At 53.8% G+C, this 21,469-nt stretch overlaps 1 protein-coding gene and 1 long non-coding RNA gene across 10 annotated transcripts in view; one reads left to right on the top strand and one right to left on the bottom strand.

The window, feature by feature from the left end:
• HM13 (histocompatibility minor 13) overlaps positions 1-21,469 on the bottom strand; it is a 38,855-nt gene that overhangs the window by 5,338 nt on the left and 12,048 nt on the right. For 5 of the 9 annotated variants that reach the window (XR_015249429.1, XR_015249431.1, XM_086701913.1 and 2 more), the window contains 8 exons: positions 19,301-19,383; positions 14,158-14,246; positions 12,420-12,505; positions 12,216-12,341; positions 11,353-11,410; positions 8,115-8,198; positions 4,975-5,011; positions 2,241-2,343 (listed from right to left, as the gene is read on the bottom strand). Coding sequence is in view for 5 of the 9 variants with exons in the window: in XM_086701913.1 (XP_086558039.1) it covers positions 2,241-2,343; positions 4,975-5,011; positions 8,115-8,198; positions 11,353-11,410; positions 12,216-12,341; positions 12,420-12,505; positions 14,158-14,246; positions 19,301-19,383 (666 nt within the window). In the remaining 4 variants the exon portion in view is untranslated. Of the gene's footprint in view, positions 1-2,240; positions 2,344-4,974; positions 5,012-8,114; positions 8,199-11,352; positions 11,411-12,215; positions 12,342-12,419; positions 12,560-14,157; positions 14,247-19,300; positions 19,384-21,469 lie in introns of all 9 variants that reach the window. The other 4 variants (XR_015249428.1, XR_015249430.1, XM_086701915.1 and 1 more) reach the window with 1 other exon arrangement.
• Positions 800-1,688, top strand: LOC147582702 (uncharacterized). Its single transcript, XR_015249433.1, has 2 exons — positions 800-856; positions 1,329-1,688. It is a non-coding gene; the product is annotated as an uncharacterized LOC147582702 (long non-coding RNA).

Below are 21,469 nucleotides of genomic sequence, written 5' to 3'. Positions count from 1 at the left end.
CTCCAGGCCTGCCTCACTTGAGGGCTGGGGGCCACTGAGGCTCCTCTGAGAGGTGGCGACTTTGCTATCATCACAGGAATACACGCCTACTATTTTCCTTCCTCTCAAGGCACCGAGGAACCTCTCCAAAATTGGCGCTGAGGAGAGGCTAGGATGTATAGCTTGGGATGGTGAACTGGGTGTCAGGCTCCTGGCTTTCCATCTGGCCTCTGCTCTACTGTGTGACCACAGCTAAACCGCTTCCCTCTCTCTGTACAATGAGGACACTTGATCATCTTGGAGGGGGCTTTTCTAGGAGGCTGCCAGACCCCTGGCTTGGAGTGGGTTTTTGGTAGAGGCTACATGGGTTGAAAACCACTTAAGCAGCACCACTGGGACTTCCACCTAGGGAATTACTGGCACTGGGATTGCCTGTGTCATGGAGAGGAAGAGGGTCTTCAAGAAACAGGCTACCCTTGTGTCCTGGATCCCCTTCCCAAGATTTCCAGGGGGAGGCCCAGGTGGATGATGGGGCAATGGCTGGGCTGCTGCTTATGGGGCAGCACAGGCCTGGGGCCAGGGGTCAGGAGTCCGGGGCTCCAGCCAGGGCCCAGCTTAACTTGCTGTATGACCCAGGAAGTCTCCTTTTCTCTCTGGCCTACAGTGTCCCTGCACAGAGGACCACCTCTCCAGCCAGTATGGGAGCTCCCAACCAGATCCTGGAGTCTAGCCCAGGCAGCGGGCTAGGCTGCCACCTGGTGGCCTCTGGGGGAATGGCTCCGGGCCTGGAATCTGGGCTGGGAGCAGAGACCTCCCAGATGACTCTGAGTTGGTCCCCCAAGCCAGGCCCAGTCAGTCTCGGAGACCTTCTTGTCAGGTGTGTGTCACTCTCGGCTTGCAGGCCATTTGGGGTAGAAGTGAATAAGACATGGCTCCTCACTGGTTCTTGGTTTCTCTACCTATAGGCTAGGGGACTCTGGCCCTTGGATATTCTGTAGAAAGAGACTACTATTTGGTTCATAAACATCATAGGTACTGTAGGAACTAAATGAGTTAATGAGCAAAAGGGTTTAGCACAGCGCCTGGCACAGAGTAACTGCTCAACAAACAGCTCTTGTGATTAATTCAAAGGTGGCTTCTCTGTGGCTGGTGCCCTGGGGAAGGGAGAAAGCGGGGGAGCAGAGGGAGTGGAGGATGGAGGGGACAGTGACAACAATGACAGCTACTACTACCTGGGCCAGGCACAACTGTGAGCACTTTCCTTACGCTAACTCATTTCGTCTTCAAAAAACTCCAAGCTAGCTACGATTAACTGATCTCACTTTTTTTTTCTTAATTAACTACCAAAGGAAATCAAGCAGGACTTCTGCAACCTGCCCACAGTCCTGCTCTGAACAGATGGGGGAGTCTGGACTTCCTCCCCCGAGTCCCCTTGGCCTTCATTTCACCCAGCCTCTCCCACTGCCAGGGTTCAGAGCCTGGGCTTGGTTTCCACATGTCACAATCTGGGATCCTTGCTCTAGCACATGCTTGCCATGTGGCACCTGACTTCCAATTCCCTTACCTGCTCGTGAGGACCCTCGGGAAGAACTGAATGGAGACTGGTGTACGGGAAGGGCCCTGCTTTCCAGTACTCAGCAAGCCCATCTGCTGGCGGTCTCCTCCTTGTCGCCCCCTCCTCAGGTCTCAATAAAAGCTCTCAGCCCTCATCCACCCTGCTTCACTCTGCGGCGGCTCAGTACCCATCTTGGTGGGAGGAGGAAGCAGAGGCTGGATGCTTGGGGAGTCAGGGATGGCCCCGAACAGCTTCTCCCTCATCCGGTAGGGTGGGCACCGGGCCGAAACACTCAACACCCACCCGACACTGTTCCACTGGCTCCACTCCTGAGGCTCAGAAGCTGCAGCCTCTCTTTCCCAGTCTCCCTGCAGTAGGGGCCATGTGACCCTGATCTGGCCCATGAGATTCGAGCAAAAATCTGACAAGTGTTCCGGGAGAGGTTCTGCCTTCCTGATGAAGGCCACAGGCATGGCTGGTATCCATGCTCCTCTCCCTTGCCACTCATGTGCCTGTGCTCCCTGGAGAAGCAGCAGCATCCTGCCATGGGGGAAAGGCCAAGGGTCACAGACGTGCGCACTCTGACATCGCTGGGGAGCACCTACCTCTGGGTTGCTTGTGTATGCGACAGACAAGCCCCAGGTATGTAAGTCCCTACTACCTGCAGTGAGAACATTCCCGAGGCACCGAGCACAGTCCTACTCACCTGAGCGTGCTTGAAGATGTGCATGATGAAGATGGTAAGGCCCAGGCCGAAGATGTAAGCTGCGAAGCTGGTGTAGAAGTACGTGTGGGTGTTCTTCTTTAAGCTTCAAGAAGGTGTGGGGAGAAAGAGGAGGAGGGTTAGTTACAGGCATGGGAGCAGCGCCACCTCTTCCGCGGGGAGAGCCTCCATGGAGGCTGGCTGGGACGGCTGAGAGTTTGGCACTGGCTGTGTATTCAGGTGCTGCCCCAGCCGTATGTCTTTGGACAAGTCACTTTCCTTCTTTAGGCCTCAGTTTACTCATCTGCAAAACGGGAAAACCATGACCCATCTGCTCAGTGGTTGCGAATATCAAGCGCCATGACCTGTAACAGTGGCTTTAAGACTTCAGCCAACATACAAGTTCCCTAGAAAGCTTGTAAAAAATCCCTCAAAACCAAAAAAACCAGCAGACTTTCAGGTCCAAATCCCAGGGAATCTGATTAAATAGGTCTAGGGCAAGGACCAGGAATCTGCATTTTTATTTATTAAAAAAAATTTTTTTTAATGTTTTATTTATTTTTGAGACAGAGACAGACCATGAGCGGCAGAGAGAGAAAGAGGAAACAGAATCCAAAGCAGCCTCCAGGCTCTGAGCTGTCAGCACAGAGCCCAATGCAGGGCTCAAACCCACTAACTGTGAGATCATGACCTGAGTCGAAGTCGGACACTTAACCAACTGAGCCACCCAGGCGCCCCCAGGAATCTGCATTTTTAAAAATTATTTTTCATATATTTTTTAAAGTTTATTTTTGAGAGAGAGACGGAACGAATGCGAGTAGGGGGGAGGGGCAGAGAGAGAGGGAGACATCTGATCCGAAGTGGGCTCCACACTGACAGCAGAGAGCCCCATGTATGGCTTAAGCCCATGAACCATGAGATCGTGACCTGAGCTGAAGTCAGGCACTCAACCAACTGAACCACCCAGGCGCCCCTACATTAAAAAATATATATTGTGCTCGCTTCGGCAGCACATATACTAAAAAAATATATATATATTTATTTTGAGAAAGAGAAAGCACATGCAGACGAGTCGGGGAGGGGCAGAGAGAGGAGAGAGAGAATTCCAAGCAGGTACTGTGCTGTCAGCACATAGGCCGGATGCAGGGCTTGAACTCACGAACCATGAGATCATGACCTGAGCTGAAATCAAGAGTCAGATGCTTAACTGGCTGAGCCACCCAGGTGCCCAGGAATGTGCACTTTGAAAAACCACCCAGGAGAATCTCACATGGGGGAGTCATGCTTTGAGAAACACTGATGCAGAAGCTGCAAAGCTGAGTTATTACTTTTCAGTACAGTGGATGTAACAGTTCAGCAACCTGTTCTGTACGCTAAATAGACCCTGACTACCTTGGATAAAGTGCCAGTAGCTTCCTGGAGGCAATTCATCCAAGATCAGCCTCAGAAGGGCTGGATACATTGCCATGACGGGACTTCCCTTTCACATCAGCTCTATGACCTCCGTGTGTTCCCAGCACCATCTGTGGAGTGAATGAGTCCTTCCAGTCCTTTTTCTCCTTGTCCTGGCTGCTGCTGAGCCCAGAGCTGCAAGTGCTCTCAAAGCTATGCTGCCGTGGACCGTGGGGTGAAGCTGACCACTTCGGGAATGCCGCCCGGATTCTGGAACCAGCTCTGAAGGGCTAGCTGATCCTGCAAATCCAGGCTAGGAAGGAGATCCCACCTCTGAGGGTGCTGGCAGCCGAATGTGAATCTGTGTCCCTAGCCAGTGGCCCAGGGACTCTCCTGGGGTTCTCTCTGTATTGCCTCTGAACAGCCAAGACTACAGCCAGTTGGCACAGATGTGCCTCTACTTACAAACTGGCCAGGTCCCTTCCAAAGGCCGCCTGTAAGCCCATGTTCATGAGCTCCGAGTGGTACTACACAAATAACCCGGATGTACGTCGGCAGGGTCAAGTTTCACAGGCCAATTCGATTTCAGTGACACTGGTACAGAGTTTCTTGCTATCACTGTCAACACCATTACTGCTTTTGCAACTACTGGGCACGAGGAGATTAAGAAAAGTTCATGAACCACCTCGAAATTCAGCATACATGCTGCCAGCCTTACACAGGGAAGACCGGGCGCCACCTGCTGGTGGGAGGCCCAGGGGCCCAAGTGCTTAGTTAACAGTGCAACCTCTTCTGTTGGAAGTGGGGACTCAAGTTGGCCCCCTTCCCTCTCCCTGTGCTCACTTCCTACAATGGACTGAAAAAATCTGAGTAAAGAGAGGGCGGGAGCAGCTAGAGCAGCTGGGATGCAGTGACCCGACCCTCGGTTGATAATACATGGTGACGGCTGACTGGGCTGCAGCTGGGTTGCCCTGAGGCCCTGTGCTTACTCCCTCCAGATTTTCTTGGTAATACACTACATTCAGAATGCGAAACCTTAGCACAGAAAGGTCAGCTCACTTGGCAAGGACACACAGTAAAAGCACTGTGAGTACCACTAGGACCTTTTGCGTTTAAATCTCTCGGACCGTGATCCTTTTTTCTTTCTGGCCGTAGGCTCTCTGAACACTCAGACGTCAAGTGCAGACAAAATCAGAATTGCACTGGCTGCCGTGGAGGTGGAGGGTCTGATCTCCAAGTTACTCTTCTGGGAGTCTGAAAGCCTCTGGGAAGCCCCTGGAGTACCTTGCCCAGAGAAGGCCCCCCACTCATGGAGCTTGAGGGCTAGAATTTCCAGGTAGCTTACCTGATGTCAAAACGTAGCAGCAAGGCAATGAAGATCCCTGTGGGCAGAGAGCCAGGGTTAGACGGTGGCAGGGAAACTGGCACTCAGGAAGGCTCGGGGATGGAGTCCCCTGCCTGGGATGGGGAGGAGTGGGGGGTAGTAAACTAACACGCAACCGGGTCCCCAACCTCGTGTTCCCAGTCATGCAGCAATCACTGGGGAACAAGGGTGTGGCCAACACTGCCAACTGCCAGCAGAAATCCCGCTTCTCTGCCATCAGGCCACCTAGAACAATGAGAAGGTCCCAGGGGTTTGCTTTGGTCTGGGACCACACTGACCCGGCACCTCAGAGCACCACACTGTGTCACACTGGGCCCATCCACCCGTATGTGTCTTGAGGCCTCCTAAGTACCAGGCACTGTAGGCAACAGTAAGCAAGACCACTGCGCACACAGAGCTCAGCTGAGGTGGCAGGAGGTAGACAAGCTGATCAAACAGTAACAAAATGCAATGTAAGATCATACCGTGAAAGGGTGCTTTCTGTGTCATGGGAAGGTCTATCAGGAGATATGCCAGGCTAGGGGGAGTGGAGGGAAAGAGGAAGGCAGGCTTCTTTGAGGAAGTGACACTTGCCAGGGAGAGGGAACGGCACGTGCAAAGGTCCCGAGGAAAGAGGGGCTGGAGTTGTGGCAGGGGTCAAGGCGCCAGCTGAGATTGCACGCAGCCCAGAGCAGGAGATGCAGGGGCTGGACCAGCCATGCAGGGAGGGCCATGGGGCACAAGGAGGAACTGGGTCTCCATCCTGACTAAGGGAACACGTGGAAGAATTAAATTACAAGCAGGGGAAAAACCTAAACAGATTCTGAAAACAAATCATGTGGCAACTGCTTGCTTGGAGGGAGTAGGAGCAAGAAGACCACCTGGAGGCCCTGGGGGAGCGCAGGAGAGGATTAACTCTGTCTACCCGCTGCACTCCTATTCGCATTTCAAAACCCAGCCCAGACACCCCCAAAAGCCAGAGTCCCCGAGACACAGCAGGCTAGCCCAGACTCTGTATGCTGTTCACATACCAATGTCTGTCCCCCTTACTGGTCTTTGGGCTCAGACAGGGCAAGGGCTGTATCTCATTTAGTTGAGAGTAGGCTCTCAAGAAACAAAACATTCTGTACTGATCAGAAGCACTGAATGGCAACATACGACTTTTTTATTTTATCTTATTTTTTACTTATATTTTTAAAAGATTCTATCTTTAAGCAATCTCTATACCCAATGTGGGGCTCGAACCTACAACTCCGAGATCAAGAGTCACGTGCTCTGCTGACAGCCCTCCAGGCGCCCTGACACAGGACTTATTTTAAATCGGGAAATCAATTAATCCTCCCTGAAGACCATGAGGCTGTGTGTGAGAAGGAGTGGGCGGGTGCAACGAGAAGATACATGCTGCCTTTCTGGAAACAAAGCTGGGAACCCAGTGCCCTCCCCCCCGCCCCCCACGGCCGAATTCTACATCTGCTCTCCTACCAATCCAGGGGCCAGAGTTCTGCTAAGAGCTTTCACTCCTAGTAACGCATCTGGTCCTCAAAACAACGGTCTGCAGCAACCCGTTATCCTCTGAAGAGCATCACTGGGGCGCTGTGAGGGTGCCATCAACTTCCACCTACAGAAATTGCTCAAAGACTTAGATACACAGGGACGTGCAGTGACGCCCCGTGCACACCTCAAGTCCAGAACTATAGCCAACAAGGATACCGGGGAAGTCTGTGGGGGTGCCTGGGGCAGTCGGTGCCCTGCACAGTGGGTTGACTGCTTTCCAGGATTCAATTTCTTCTGTCTGACGGAACTGCGTCTCCCTGCCTCCCAGCACTGCAAATTATGGAAACTCCTGAGTTCAAGACCATACCCCCACGTGCCCAGGAACGTGAGCAAGTCTCTGAATCTCAGTTAACTCATCTGTAAAATGGAAATACCCTCTAGCTCCCTGGGCTGCTAGGAGCAGCAAAGACACTGTATGAAAAGCATCCGGCACGGTGCTGGGCATGAAACAGGTGCCTGGCAAATGGTAGCTGTGCTCATCATCCTCTTCTCACTGTAACTGCTCGTAGAGGGCAGTTCTGACAGTGAAGCCCTTCTCTGCGGACAGACAACTTGACCTGAGTCCTGGCCCTGGCCCTGAGCCAGTGTGTGAAAGTGTGTTAGTCCATTTACTTCTGAGCCTCAGTTCCCTCACTGGTAAAAGAGAAAACCGCTGCCTTACCGCACACAAAATCCAAGTGTCACGACGGAAGTGCCTGTGCCACCTCAGGTTATTAGAACTGCTGTTACTTCTTCGAGTGAAGAATAGGTTGGCTTTTCATTTGTTCTTTCTTTCAAGCAAGCACCAGGGGTGCTTCTGATCCTTTGAGTCTGAGCCTCTGGACTACAGGAACAAGTGTCCCCTTTGGACCCCTGTCACCAGGATGTGCGTATCCCGGGCACAGTCGCTGCAGCTACGCGCAGAGCAGCAGCTCTGAGTCTTCTGACTGGTGGTTCAGGCTGCCGGCACCCCAAGGCAAGGCTGTGGGCCCCCAGAGATGCATGCCCACAGCCACAGGTGCACTGGCGCCCACATGCAGACGGTTCAAAGGTCAGCTCATGTGGACGAGCAGGCGCGTGCCACACGTCCCTCTGCCCAGAGTACAGGAGCCCACGCTCACGGCGCTGGTGTCCACACACCCGGGCACATTCTCCTGGGAGCTGGGGGAGGAGGACCACAGGGGCCTTGGCAGTTCTAGCATATTGGTAATGCCTATAAACATTGGCAAGGGAAGCGTATGTGTGTAGGTGTGAGAAGGGTCATGAACTGTGTTTTTCACAGAACATGGTTCGGTCGGCCACAAGACACTTTTGCAGCTCTTGAGTAAGGTGTGTTCTGTCAGATCAGAAGCTCTGTGGGGACAGTCTCACTCACTGCCGTCCCTCCAGTACCCAGCTCAGGGCCAGGCATGTGACTGGCGCTCTACAATGTGTGCTGAGACCCTGGGCTGAGCCACGGGGTGGGTGTCTGGAATCGCCCGGCCTCACCCTTCCAGGTTCCCCGCGGGCGAGACTGTCTCACAGTGCTTCTGCCCCACCTTTCAGTCCCTCCACCACTCGCACTGCGGCCCCCACCCCATCCCCGTCACCTGGAATGACGATATCTCCAAGTCCCAGCATGGCAAAGTTGTCTGCCTCGAGGCCCTTCTCCAGCAGGTCCTGGGGAAACACCACTGTGGGGGGTAGGCGGGGATGTAAGGAATCGGCGAAAGCCCAGCTCAGACCACCTCCCAGCCTCCCCACCTCTGTGACACAAAACTTGCACACCTGCGGTCAAGGGGGCAGGGGAAGTAAGAGGATGCTGAGTTGAACGGCAAAGCCTCCACCTGGAATCACGGCCAGTTAGAAGAGGAAGAATTGAAGCTAAGACTCATACACCATACCCTTTCGGTGACCTCTGATAGCTATGGAACCCTTTGGTTAAGTGGGATTGACCCTAAAGCCACAAAAGAGACCAAAGAGCCCATGCGGTGCTGACATCTCAAAGGCTTTCCGTCTCACTACAGCAGGGGTACAGACAGGTGGTGGGCCTGGTCCGCAGCAGGGAGCGCCCCGGCTATAGGCTCCTTCTGGATATGCTGAATGGAAAAGGCCACATTCCTACACTCTCTGTACTTAAAGCCCCCCACTCGAAAACCACGCTGACCCACCTGCTTATTTATATAAACACACACTGAGATAAATGCCTCCTTCTGTGTCCAGTTACGGCAAGAGGTGGCTGTCACTGGACTTCACCCACAGCATCTTGCAAGCTATGCAGGAGAGCAATTAGGTGTGGGCTTCAGGGTCAGACTGAGTGGGTCTGAATCCTGGCTCTGCTTGTGACTTTGCACAGGTTACTTAACTGCTCTGTGCCTTAATTTTCTCATCTGTGAAACAGGTATAACAGAACTGACCCCATAGAGCTGTGTGAGGATCAGATGATTTGCACACATTGTTAACCGTCACCCCATGCCTTCTTTTTTTAAATTTAATTTTGGTATGTTTTTATTTATTTTTGAGAGAGAGAGAGAGCAAGCGAGCAGGGGAGGGGCAGAGAGAGGGAGTCACAGAATCTGGAGCAGGCCCCGGTCTCTGAGCTGTTAGCACAGACCCTGCTGTGGGGTCTAGCTCTGACCAATGATATGTAAGCAGAGGTAAACTGGGGGAGGCTTGTGCCTCTCTAGTGAACACCCAGATGCCCTTCCCCTCCCACTTCTTCCCACACTGAATGCACAGTCAGTGATTTACAGATCTCCTCATTCAATCTTCCCAACCCTGCTACCATCCACTTTGAAGTGGCGGATGTGGAAACCAGGCCCCAGAGAGGCGAAGTCTCTTGCCTAAGGCCACACAGCCAGCAAGTGTCAGATCTGGGATTCTAGACCAGGCAGCCTGACTTAACCACTGTGCTATCCTTCCTGAGCTCTACGCCTAGCAGTGGAGGGCAATGGGGCTTCTCCCCATGCTGGAACCCAAGCATGATAGTGTCACTTCCCCCTTCAGAGTCTTCCAGTAATTCACTCACCGCCCACTGGGCAGCCCAGGCTTCTTGGCATGATACTCTTGACTTCCCCAACCTGGCCTCTTTTCTGCTGCTCCCCTAAACTCAGCCATGAGAATCCCTCCCCGATTCTCTGCTCCCGGGGCCCTCCATGCATTTCTGTGCCTCTGCCCTTTGCATACTGCTCCCGCCTGCTCCGCAAACACGTGTTCGTCCTTCATGAAAGCTTTCCTGGCACCATGGCTGGCTTCATCTATCACAGCACGTGGGGAATAGCTGCTGTTCTGGCTGGCCCAGCATCTGTTCTCCTGCTGGAGAACTGCCTTGCTTTACATCCTTAGTTCTGGGGGACGGCCAATTCAAATACTGTGCTCCCAGACACTGAGGAGGGCAGTGACCCAGGCCTGTCCATTGTGATACCCCATCTTCCCAGTGGGAGGGCCTGGCTCATGGGCTGGGTTGGGCCCCATCGGTTTATTCAAGCCCAAGCTGGCAGAAACTCCTTTCCTCGGGGTCTCTGAGCCGGGACCACAGCATCTGGGAGCAGCGTTGGCCAGGAGCCTGTCTAGCTCATAGAGGCCAGTCTGCAGCAGTGGTGGGTACGACTGTGAGAAGGACAGTTATTTCTTGCTTCTCCAAGGCTGGCTTCACCCTGGCTGCCAAGTGCCCATGGTGCTCACTTCTCAATGACGATGCCTTCCCAACAGGACGCTATCCTCTTCCTTGCGATCGGCCTGACTCATCCCATCTTCTTCTTTGGGTCTCGTGATCCCAGGAGGTGACTGAGTGGTTTGAGCCTTAAACGTAAAGCTAATCATACTTTTCCCACCTCCTTGCTGATGACCAGTTTGGATTTGGGCCTGTGGGGGAAAAATTTCTCTCTGATGAGAGAGACACAAAGTTCCCTCTCTGCCCCTGGACACGGGCAGTTAGTGCTAGGAACTGCGGCAGCCAGCTTGGGACCACGGAGTGATGAGCTGAAGGGACAGGGGAACGTGTTGAAGACGGTGGTGTGGACACTGGAGCAAGCCAGCTCTTGGGGCCTCCACCCTGTGAGGGTCATTAACTCACTCCTGAGACGCTCTGCCATGGGCCTGCTATAGCGTGAGATAAAATTTCCGCACTGCTTGGGGCGCCTGGGTGGCTCAGTCGGTCGAGCGTCTGACTTCGGCTCAGGTCATGATCTCACGGTTGACGAGTTCGGGCCCTGTGTCAGGCTCTGTGCTGACAGCTCGGAGCCTGGAGCCTGCTTCGGATTCTGTGTCTCCCTCTTTCTCTGCCCCTCCCCTGCACATGCTCTGTCTCTCTCTGTCTCAAAAATAAATAAATATTAAAAAAAAAATTAAAAAAAAATTTCCGCACTGCTCACTGACGCCTAGGTGCCTACAGCTAGACTTTCTCATATTTATACAACGGGTAGCTACACCAAAGAACAAAACCTGAGCAGTGGGAGGGGTCTGGGACAGACGGCGCCCATAGCTAGGCATCTAGTGAGGCTTCAGGTCTCAGCGTGGAATCTCCTTTCCTGGAGAGTCCTCGCACGCCCCACCACAGGCTGTGTCAGATGCCCCCTCTGTACTGGCTCCCCTCCAGCTCATCCCGTGTCACACTCCACCGGGCCCGAGCGGCCGGACGCCAGGACCTGGGCAGAGGGTGGCTGCGCACGAACACAGCCAGATGAGTCTAAGAGGGGAAAGAAACCAGCCTGAGACACAGGGAAGCCTGGGGGAGGAGGAGGTGCATGGGGAAGAGCCAAAGGAGAGGTATTGACCAAAACAGGACCACGAGGGGAAGGGCCATGAGGCAGAAGCAGAGGGGCTCCCCACAAGGATGTGGTCACTTACGTTTTATTGGTGCCTCAAAGGACTTGGCCACTGTCACCATCACGTTGGTGCCAAATACCTAGGAGGAGAAGACAGGAGTCTGGAGGGAGGTGAGGGCCAGGTGGGAAAGAATGGCTGTCCTAGGGGTTCTGGATGCGATGCTGCCTGAGATCCGCAGGGAGGGGCAGGGAGTGAGGAGGCGCTCCAGAGCAGATGTGAAGCTGAGATTAGGTGGCCACCGATACTGGTCACATGGACACCTCATGGGGCTCCTGGTTCTGGGCAACAAACGGACGATTCGAGGAGCTGGAAGAGGGCCTCTGATGGCCACAGCCAGGCCTCCTGCTTGCCCAGGGCTCTGCCTCTCCCAAGAGATAAAGTCCTTCAGTACCACCCACTTAAGGTGGAGAGAGGCTGCATGAGGCCAGGGAAAGGGGGCCTAAGTCAGGCTGACCTTGATGCCTCGGCAATGCCTGTCGGGAGTGTGTGTGGCAGGTCCCTCAGCCCAGGGCTGGTGTGTGCCAGGGCGTGCTGCCAACAGCAGCCTCTGTCCTCGGATCAGTGCCCTCGCTGGGCCCATTCATCATCATTAACCGCCCCTGCCTGAACTCTGAGTCTTAGTTCACTTGCTGGGAAGACATGGGAAAGGAAGTGCCCTGCCAGGGCCACCAGCGGGAAGAGGCGAGAGTGGCTGGAAGGCACCGGGCACACCGTGGGCTCGTAGCCGAGGGGGGAGTCTGTCCTCTCATCGTTTCACAGATGAGGGCAAGTGGACCCAGAGAGGACCCGCTCCGGGGTCTTGCCTTCCACCAGATGACTGCCACCGGGGCCAGAGAGACAGGGAGGAGGCAGCGAGGGGCCCTCTGTGTCCCTGCCCGACTCACCCAGAAGACATCGTAGATGAAGAGTCCGCCCAGCAGGATGCAGCCGGTGCTGACATTGTTCAGGTGTAGGAGCTCCACCCCGTTAAGGGAGAAGGCCAGGCCAAAGAGGTTGTTGGCAATCCAGTGCTGGGGAAAGGGGGGAGTGAGATCAGCTATCTGCCCCCTCTGCCCCCACGTCCCCTCCCCCGGGCCCTGGCTCCTTACCTTCCTCAGCAGGTACCAGACGCCCACAATGCTGCTCAGGCCCAGGCACACCAGGTCCTTGGCGTCAAACTCATAATTGATGATCTCTGGGCAGAGAGGCCGGGTAAGTCCACTCCCCGGGGCGGGGCTGCCCCTCCCACCTGTCAGCCCCTGGACGGAGGAGGGCATGGCTGTGGGCACCGTCAGAGCCTCCCCAGCACCCACCCCCTCCCCGATTTCCTAGCAGAGGGACTGGAGGCCCAGAGAGAACTCAGGCCTGGCACAGGGTCAGTGGGAGGTGGTCCGAGGTGCCGGAAGCACAGACACAGCATTTGTAGCTGGGTGACCTTGGGGGAGGCAGTTCCCTCTCTGAGCTTCAGTTTCCTCCTCTGTAACAAGGGGGTTGCAGCACCTCCCCGATAGAGCCGCCACGGGGACCAAGTGAGATGGTCCTTAGAAAGCACTCAGCACAGTGCCTGGCACACAGTGGGTGCTCAATGAATACTAGCTGCCACTGAGCCCCAGTCTTTAGCTAGGTCCCAGTTCATTCAGGAGTCTCTCTACTTTGCCACCAAAGGAAACCAAGAAGGTTGCTGGCAGTCCTACCTCACCAGCAAAGGAGGAAGAAGAAGTAGGTAAGAGTGGGAGGCCTGGAGAGAAAGCAGGAGGGAGTCCGAGTCTGCTCCCGTGGGGAGCCCTACGGTAGACGTCCCTTTACAGCCAATCTCTGTCACTTTCAAGTTTCCTAGTGAGGAAGCCTAGGGAGGTGGTGGGGCTTGCCCACGATCACGGAGTGCAGTCATTTATTTCAGATTCTGGAGTGGAGTGGACTGCTGGTTGGCCCCAATTTCTGTTCTCTCCTCTGTGGTAATAGCACCCTGGCGATTTTTAACTGGACATGAGGTCAGTTAGCTCACGGCCACATCTTCTGGCCTGCCCTGTAGCTAAAACGGGCCCATGATACAGCTGCCTCTCCCTCCCTGTGGAGGGACGGTACATCATCCTGGGCCTAAGGGCCACCCGAGTGTGGCAGAGTACAAGACAGATGAAACCTGGGACCCCAAAGACTCTGTGGTGTAAGCTTAGCGTTTTTTTTTTTTAATTTTTTAAAAATGTTTATTTATTATTAAGAGACAGAGCATGAGCATGGGAGGGACAGAGAGAGGGGGAGACAGCAGAATCCCAAGCGGGCTCCAGGCTCTGAGCTGTCAGCACAGAGCCCGAGGTGGGGCTCGAACTCACGGAGTGTGAGATCACGACGTGAGCTGCAGTCGGTCGCTCAACCGACTGAGCCACCCAGGCGCCCCTCATAGTTCTCAATTTTTTTTCAAGCCAAAGAACCCCTTTTCCAAATCTTGGTGGGAGAGTAATCACACTAAAAGTAGGTATGACACAAGGAGCCATGACAGCCAGCTTGACTGAGTGCTCCTGTGAGCCAGGCAGGGTGCTGAGTGCTCCCCTCATCACGTACTCGCAGTCCCAACAACATGCCTATGAGGGAGGTACTAGATTATCATTTTCATTTTACAGATGAAAAAAAAAAAAAAAACCCAACAAAACACCCAAGGCTCGGAGAGGTAAAGGCGTTCACCCAGAGTCCTATGTGTAGGTAGCAGCAGAGTGGGGACGGGAGCCCAGGCGGTGTAATTCGAGAGCCCACCTTTTCCATCACTCGCTTTGTTGGAGAGCCCCGAATTTGGAGACAAAGGGGAACGGAGGTGGGAGATCCCCAAGGCAAGGGAAAGCGGGCAGCACTGACCTTCCTTGTTCTCCCCAGAGCCCTGTGTGAAGAGCAGCTGGTACTGTCGATTCGGGAAGTTGGCTGGAAAAAACTTATTCATGAAGGGGCTGGAAGGAAAGACAAAGCAGGTTGGCAAACTGGGCCCCCACAGGCAGTCACAGCCCCAACACCACCCCAGAGGCACCCACTCACAGCTCTTGCCCTCTGGCACCCTCACGGCTGCCCCGGTGGGGAAGAGTCATTGTCCCTATTTTACAGATGGAAACAGAGACCCTCAGAGAGTTAGTGACCGCCCGGGGTCAACAGCCGAGGGTCTCTGAGCTGAGACGCGAACCTAGGCCTCTGGACTCCTAGTGCTTCCACACTGCCTCTTGGTTATCGTCCAAGAAGCACGAAGCAGGGGCAGACTTCCATGTAAAATGCACTTTTAGGACAGCAAGAGAGGCCAAAGCCTGGTCCGCTTACTGTCTCTGTGAGAGTCCTTTGTCAAGAATGCCTATTCTTGGACTCCCTTCCAGACCTATCAAGTCAGATGACCTGATGGCTACTGCCTACCTCTGACTCCATGACTTGTCAGGCCTGGATTTTTATAAACTCAGCTGGACTCAATTAGCTGGATGAATCACAGCCCCAAGGTGGGGGGTGGGGGGAAGCACCTCACATTCACTTCTTCCATGAGGCCTCTGTTGCTCAGGATGGGCTTAGCTTCATCTCTGGAAAAACTGTCTCTGATTATCCAGTGTACTCTATGCCTTGGCCAGGCAGGCAACGGAAATTCTTTTCTGGATCACCTTCAGAGAAAGATGAGCAGATAAGGACCTCTTGGCCCAGCCTGGCCCTGGGGGTAGCCCAGCCCGGAAGACTATTCTGTCATATACCAGGCTGTGTGGCCTTGGGCGACTCACTTCAGTGGCTCATCTCCTCAGCTGTATGTCAGGGTAATAATACCACTGTCTGAAAGGGTTGCTGTAAAGATAGAGAGAAGGCAGGGAAGAGGCTTTAGTCCAGCTCTGGACCCACAGCAGGGAGGTAAGAACTGTGAGTGTCCATCAGCGTTGGCACTTGTCCAGAGCATGAGCTCAAAAGCATTTGGCAACACCGGATCAGACTGACAATGGCAGATGAGGTGGGCAAATCCAGGATGGTGCTCCCGACTGGTAGGTAAATGGAGGCAGGCCAAGAGGTACCCAGGGCACAGCAGTAAAGGCAGGGAAAGAGAGCTCCCTTTCTAAGACCCTGGAGGTTAGAGAAAGAAGATGTGGAGTTAAGAACTATTTTAGGGCCTCAGTTTCCCCACTCATCACACAGCCAACGCCTGTCTGCAGGGCTGTGCCATGAACGAAAGGCTTTGTGAACAGAAGTGTAGTGGGCACAAGGACGGAACTGGGAGCAGGCTTCCACAGGAGGGCTCTGAAGAGGTGGGGGGCAGAGGCTGGGACAGGTAAGGCTGGAAACTACTTTCAGCTCCGTTTGCTGAATCATTTTTGGGAGACGCTGGGCCAGAGCTTGAAGCAGAGGCCGAGAAAAGGCTGAGAAGCTAAGCCCTTCACCGCAGCTCGGTCTCTTCCTGAGGAGCTTGATGCTGAACTTGGGAACGAGCAGGGTGCAGTGGCTGAGAACACAGACTCTGGGAGCCAGACTTCCTGGCTTCAAATCCTGACCCGGCCACTGATTAATTGCGTGACCTTGGGAAAGCTACTTAACTGTTCTGTACAACGGTCTCTTCATCTGGATCATTTGGAACACTACGATAATATCTTTCTCTTAGTTATTAAGGGTATTAAATGAATGCTCGACACGCTGTAAGCTCGACTGCAGCTTCGACTTAAAGTAGGAAGTCTCTAGACTGACGACTTGGTTATCCCTAGAAAAGAAGGGCTGCTGGAGGACATGGGACAGCAGTCAAGCAACCTGGCTGGTGAGGCTGAACCTGAGAGTAGGGGTCCTGTCTCATCACCTTCACCCCCACCCACCACAGGCCTGGTGCCTGGGAGGCAGGTGGTAAGCAAACGCTTGCTGAATGCCTCTGAATGCAGACTTTGTAGCAGGCAGATTCTTTCTGGCCCTTGATGGTTCACATCAAACCTAAATAAAGGTCACCGCTTCCTGCTGGGAAACCACATCCTGGTGCCCTTCTCCCCTGCGAGTGGAAAGCAAGGGGCAGTGAAACTGGCCTTTTCCTCCCGGGGTGGCAGATTTTTGCCTTGTGGGCCCTTTTCCCTCTAAAGGTCAGCGCAGATATGATAAAAATAAGCTGAGGTTCCCTTGGCAGGAAGGGTGCTGGCAGGGGCTCGAGTTTCGGTGGCTGTACGAGGTGAAGGCAGGTGGCCGGCCAGGCGATGGCAGCGGGGGTGGAAGGATCCATGAGAATCTCCTCCCGGGGCTGACCTGGCTCGGGGCGGGCTCTTCCAGCCCTTCAGCAGGTCTGTTCCCCACCCCAGTCCTCTGGGGACCGCAGGACTGCTGCAAGGGGACAGCCAGTCACCCCCTCCAAGCTCTGCTTCCCCTTTACTCTCACCAAATCGGAAAGAACATGGGCTGCAAAGTCGGACAGACCTCGGCTCAAAACCCCATCTGCTCCCACCAGCTGTGAATCCCAGTGGTCACACAACCCCTTGGAGCCACACCTTCCCCGAATCCCACCTTCAGACCCTCTGGTTTGGATCCCGACAGAGGTCTGACTCCAAGTCTGGATATAAACAGCTCATGGAAATGCTAACAACACTGTAGACTTTCTTCCATAAAGTATTTGAGGAAACTCAATTTGACTGAAGAAGAAAAATAAATTTAATTTTTGGCTCAGCTTTCTAAACAACGTGATTAAATTATGCCCTCCGCCCTTTTTGCTAAAATTATTTGCATCTGATCAGTTCTTTTCCCTGTAAATTTTTCAAAGCAATTTCTTTCATGCCACTGTTTTTGGTCCATATGCAATTTTTCAGAGGACAGCCCTGACCCTGTGCGGTGAACACCTTGCCTGTCCCTGGTCATCTGTTAGCCTTAGGACGTCGGATTTTCCCATGTGTCAAATACTGTGCCCTCAACTTTATCAAGAAAATGACTCCTCCGTGACGTTTCGGTCACTGATGTAGTTTTTACTACACGCACTTCCGTTTGCTGTTGGTTCTATTCCCGTCAGTAATTTCTACCAGTCAAAATCACGAATTAGTTACAAGACAGACAAACAAAATATACTGGGTTCTCTCACTCTGAGGTGGGGGTTGGGCCACCAAGAGGCCTGGGAATCTCAAGCCTCTCAGATGCAGGGGTGGGATGGGTGAAAGGGGGGGAGGGCGATCCTAATCATCATGGGGAAGGAGGGGCCCCAGTGCCTGGAAGTGACCGCCCCCACCCCACCCCAGATCCATCAGATAGAAAGGTCCGCCCTTTGAGACCGGGTCTGCCTCTATCTTGCTGCTAGGTCCAAGTTACCTAGGTAGGTTCTCTGAGCCTTAATTTTAAGGACGGGGCTGGACTAAAGTTCTCATAAGATGGCCAGAACAAGATTTTGTGGGTAAAGGGTAGGTATAGTTGAAGACAACAATGAACTCAGTCAAAAGACCAGAGTTCAAGTATGCGACCCTGGGCCAGAAGCACAACTCACAGTGTGCCCAGCACCGAGCTCCAGGCAGGTGATAGATGTGGCTCGCTTGCTCCTTCCCACGCCCCAATGAGGAGGTGCTGTAGTGCCTCTGTCTTATAGGTGAAGAAACTGATGCTCAGATGGCTTGAGAAACTTACACAAATCATGCAGCCGGCAGAGCCGGCCTTGGTCCCAGGGCCAACTGTCTCTTGAACCCACACTCTTGATTACCAACCACACTGTTCTGCCAGTGTGCCTAGAGGAGCAAAGTCAAACTCAAATGGCTTCCAATGCCTTTGGTGAGCAGGCCCTGCGCTTCCTCTCTAGCTTTCTCTCTGACTACTGTGGAAAGATCCTGACTGTGCCTTCACTGCATACAGACCTTCCAGCTCCTGGCTTCCCCCTCTCCTTCACACCTCTTCCAGGTTTCCTACCCTTCAAAGTTGACTACAAATTGAGTTCCTTCCTTCTGGGAACTTCCTGGTCTGCTGGCCACCTCATGGTCAGTGGTTCTCAACCTGAGGCTGTACCACCCCAAGGGATCAGGTGAAAACAGCTGGGGACGCTTTTGTAGTCACAAGCTAGGGGATGGGCTGGGGACACAACTCCCATTTGGTAAGCAGGGCTAGGGATGCCAAATGTTTACAACACACGGAGAACTGGCCTGTCCACAACGTTAACAGCAGCACCCCCTGAGGGCCTCTGGCCTAGGTCCTTCATCCCCACAGAACGGACATAAGCACGTGGCAGTCTTAGCAGGCTGGCAGTGAGAAGATGGGCTTCTGGGGTCACCCAGACCTGGATTTGAATCTTGGCTCTGCTGCTTATCCAATGTGTGATCCTAGCCAATTCCTTAATCTCTTTGAGCTTCAGTTTCTGAAGATAACACAGATTAAAAGCAACAGCTAACCTCATAAAGTGACCTGGCAGATGAGCACAGGTAATAATGGCAACGACAGTTAAGTCACCGGACACATCAGGTGCCAGATGCTATGCAAAAAGCTTTCCACACGACCCACGAGGAAGGTTCCGTTATTTTCCTCCACGTTCAGGTGAGGAAATTGAGGCCAGAGAGATTAAATACCTGGCCCAAAGCCACAGGGCTATTAAGTAGCAGAGTCTGGATTCAAATTCAGGTAATCAAATTCCAGAGCCTGCACTCTTCTCACTATACTACCTCTCTCTCATTATGAAATAAGATCACGTGGGAGAAGCCGGGCTCAGTGCTTGGTGCACAACAGCCTACAACACCTGGCAGGTGGCACTGGTATTCCCCACCTCAGCACCGTGACGACTGACATCACGTTACTGCTCACAAATTAACTTTCCCAACAACCGTGCTGGTGGGAAACACCCACTGGATACTCTTATGACTCCTTGTAAGGAAACTGTGTCCCCCAGAGGTTAAGGTTCTTGTTCTAGGTCATCCACGGTGTAACACAGGGGAAAGGTGCCCTTGGGTTTTACAGCCAGGATTCAAACCTGGCTCTGAATGACGCCAAAGGTCATGTTCTCATCCAAGACCCTGTACTGGTTCCTGAGAAAGCTGCTTCAAATGTTGCAGAGATGCCTTCTGACCTGATGGTGTGGGACAGGGCCAGGATCCCCAGCACGAAGAAATACATGGACAGCAAGAGGTTGATGTACTCCTGGGAAAATATCTGAGGCAGAAATAAAAAAAGAAACAGGAAGTCAGGGTTGCCAGTGGCTAGGAGGAAACCAGAGTCCCCGCTTCTCTTCTCCAGGCTGGTCTCACCCGCTGGAGTTAGGGAACGGTGTCAGGAAGAACCTCAGGGAGTGCTGGGGCCTTCTAGCTCCTGTGGCTATAGAGAAGAAGGGAGGAGCCTCAGGTCCCCAGATGCACTCGCAAAGGAGTCTGTACTTTTGGGCTTGGTGGCCCCGCTATCGGGAGACAGGCAATAGATTTGTGCTCAGCGTCCTCAGGTGGGAATCACAGGGGAGGACAGTCTGGAGTGCAGAGTCCCAAGGCAGTCATCTGAACCTCAGAATGCCCTCTTCCAAGTTTCCTTCTCCTTGCCCAAATATCTAGGGAGCCCCCTACGGCGGTCACCAACGCCCCAAGCACACTAGTTACAAGTCACTCGTGCCTGGCTCCATCCTCTACGTTTATGTGCTTCTGGACGACTCCTCCCATGGTGATGGCTGGAAGTTACGACAGCAGGCCCTGACTTCTGCTTCTCGGCCTTACTGTCAAGCTCTCTTTCACCATGTTCTGAAGCCAGCTGTCACTGTTGTGAATTCAGGAGTCTGGGAAGCCTCTGCCATCTCACTCCATGTTTTCCGCACCCTCTGCTGAGTTTGTTTTTAGGAGGGTTTGTAGCCGTGGTATGGGGCAAAGGGGCACCAGCACTCGCAAGGAGGCTGTTATGGAATCTTTCTAAATGCCTGTCTCCCCTTGCTGCTCCCCTACTTCAAGCCTCGCTTTCATAAGCTTGAGACTCATACGCTCACTTCGGCCCTCACCACCCCCGACGGTCACTGCAGACCTTCTCAGCTGCGGCTCATTTGCTGTGGCCACAGTGGCCCTTCTGCAGGGCCTTGTCGGCGCCACAGCCCCGGCACAGTTAGCCAGCCTGTGTACACACTCTTCTCTCCTCGCCTAGACCACCCTTCCCTCTTTAGCTCTCAGCTCGGAGCAGCTCTCCTGGGTACAACCACCCCTCATCAATTCAGCTCACATTTACTGACTGCCTACTATGCGCACGGCATCGTGAGAGCCCCTGGGGATACAGCAAGGAATGAGGCATACAAGTCCCTGCCCTCGTGGAGTTCATGAGCCAAAGAATCCCAAAAGAAACAAATACGCACTATATTTTGTCAGGGGGTAACGCTGCTCAGAAAAGCAGAGCCGGGCAAGGAGACAGAGAGAAGAGGGGAGAGCTGCTCCTGTAGACAAGTGGCCAGGGAAAGCCTCCCAATGGGAAGAGATTTCTGTTGTTCAGGAGTAGAACCTTAACGAAGCAAGAGAGCTGCTGTGAGGATACTGGAGGGCCGGTGGGGGGGGGGGGGGGGCGGGGGGCGGGCAGGGGAAGCATTTGGGGCAGAGGTGAGGGTGAGTGCAAAGGTCCTGAGGTGGGTACATTGCTTATGTGTGTGGGGAACAGTGAGGGCCTGTGAGCTTGGAGCCGAAGGAGTAATGGGATGGTGTATCAGGAGATGAAGCTGGGAAGGTAAGAGGGAGAGAAACCCTGCAGTGCCACGAGAAAAACTAGATTCTTCTGGGTGAGGCAGGCTGGTATTGGAGGCTGAGGGCAGGGCTATGACTTGACCTGACGGCGTGAGAGGATCCCATGCTGCTGTGTGGAAGACGGACTCCACAGGGCAAAGGGGGAAGCAGACAGCCTGGTGAGGAGGGCACTGCATAGTCGGCGGATGGAGGATGGTGCCCTCAGCTGGGGGACGGAGGGAAGGGATGAGCAGCAGTCAGATTCCAGATCTGTTCTGGACCGGCAGAAGCGGAGGTGCTGCTGTCTGAGATGGGGGGTGCAGGGGTGGGGTGGGGGCAGGAGCAGGTTCCCGCTAGCTAGGCTGGCTCTTCCGTGCTTCCCTGGTGCTACAGACCTTGCCCCTGCGATGCTTCCCGGGACCGTCACTCCACATTTATCGATGTGATTGACTGGTGTCCACCTCCACCAATTAATAAGAAGCTCCTCGAGGGCAGGGATGGGTCAGCTGTTTTTCTCACTCTGGGCCTTGTACATAGCAGGCACTCAATAAATGTTTGCA

Source organism: Puma concolor, chromosome A3 (assembly GCF_028749965.1).
Source record: "Puma concolor isolate L17-30 chromosome A3, mPumCon1.1.hap2, whole genome shotgun sequence".
In the NCBI taxonomy this organism is placed as follows: Eukaryota; Metazoa; Chordata; class Mammalia; order Carnivora; family Felidae; genus Puma; species Puma concolor.
The sequence above is the reverse complement of the archived record's forward strand: the minus strand, read 5'-3'. Positions and strand labels throughout refer to the sequence as shown.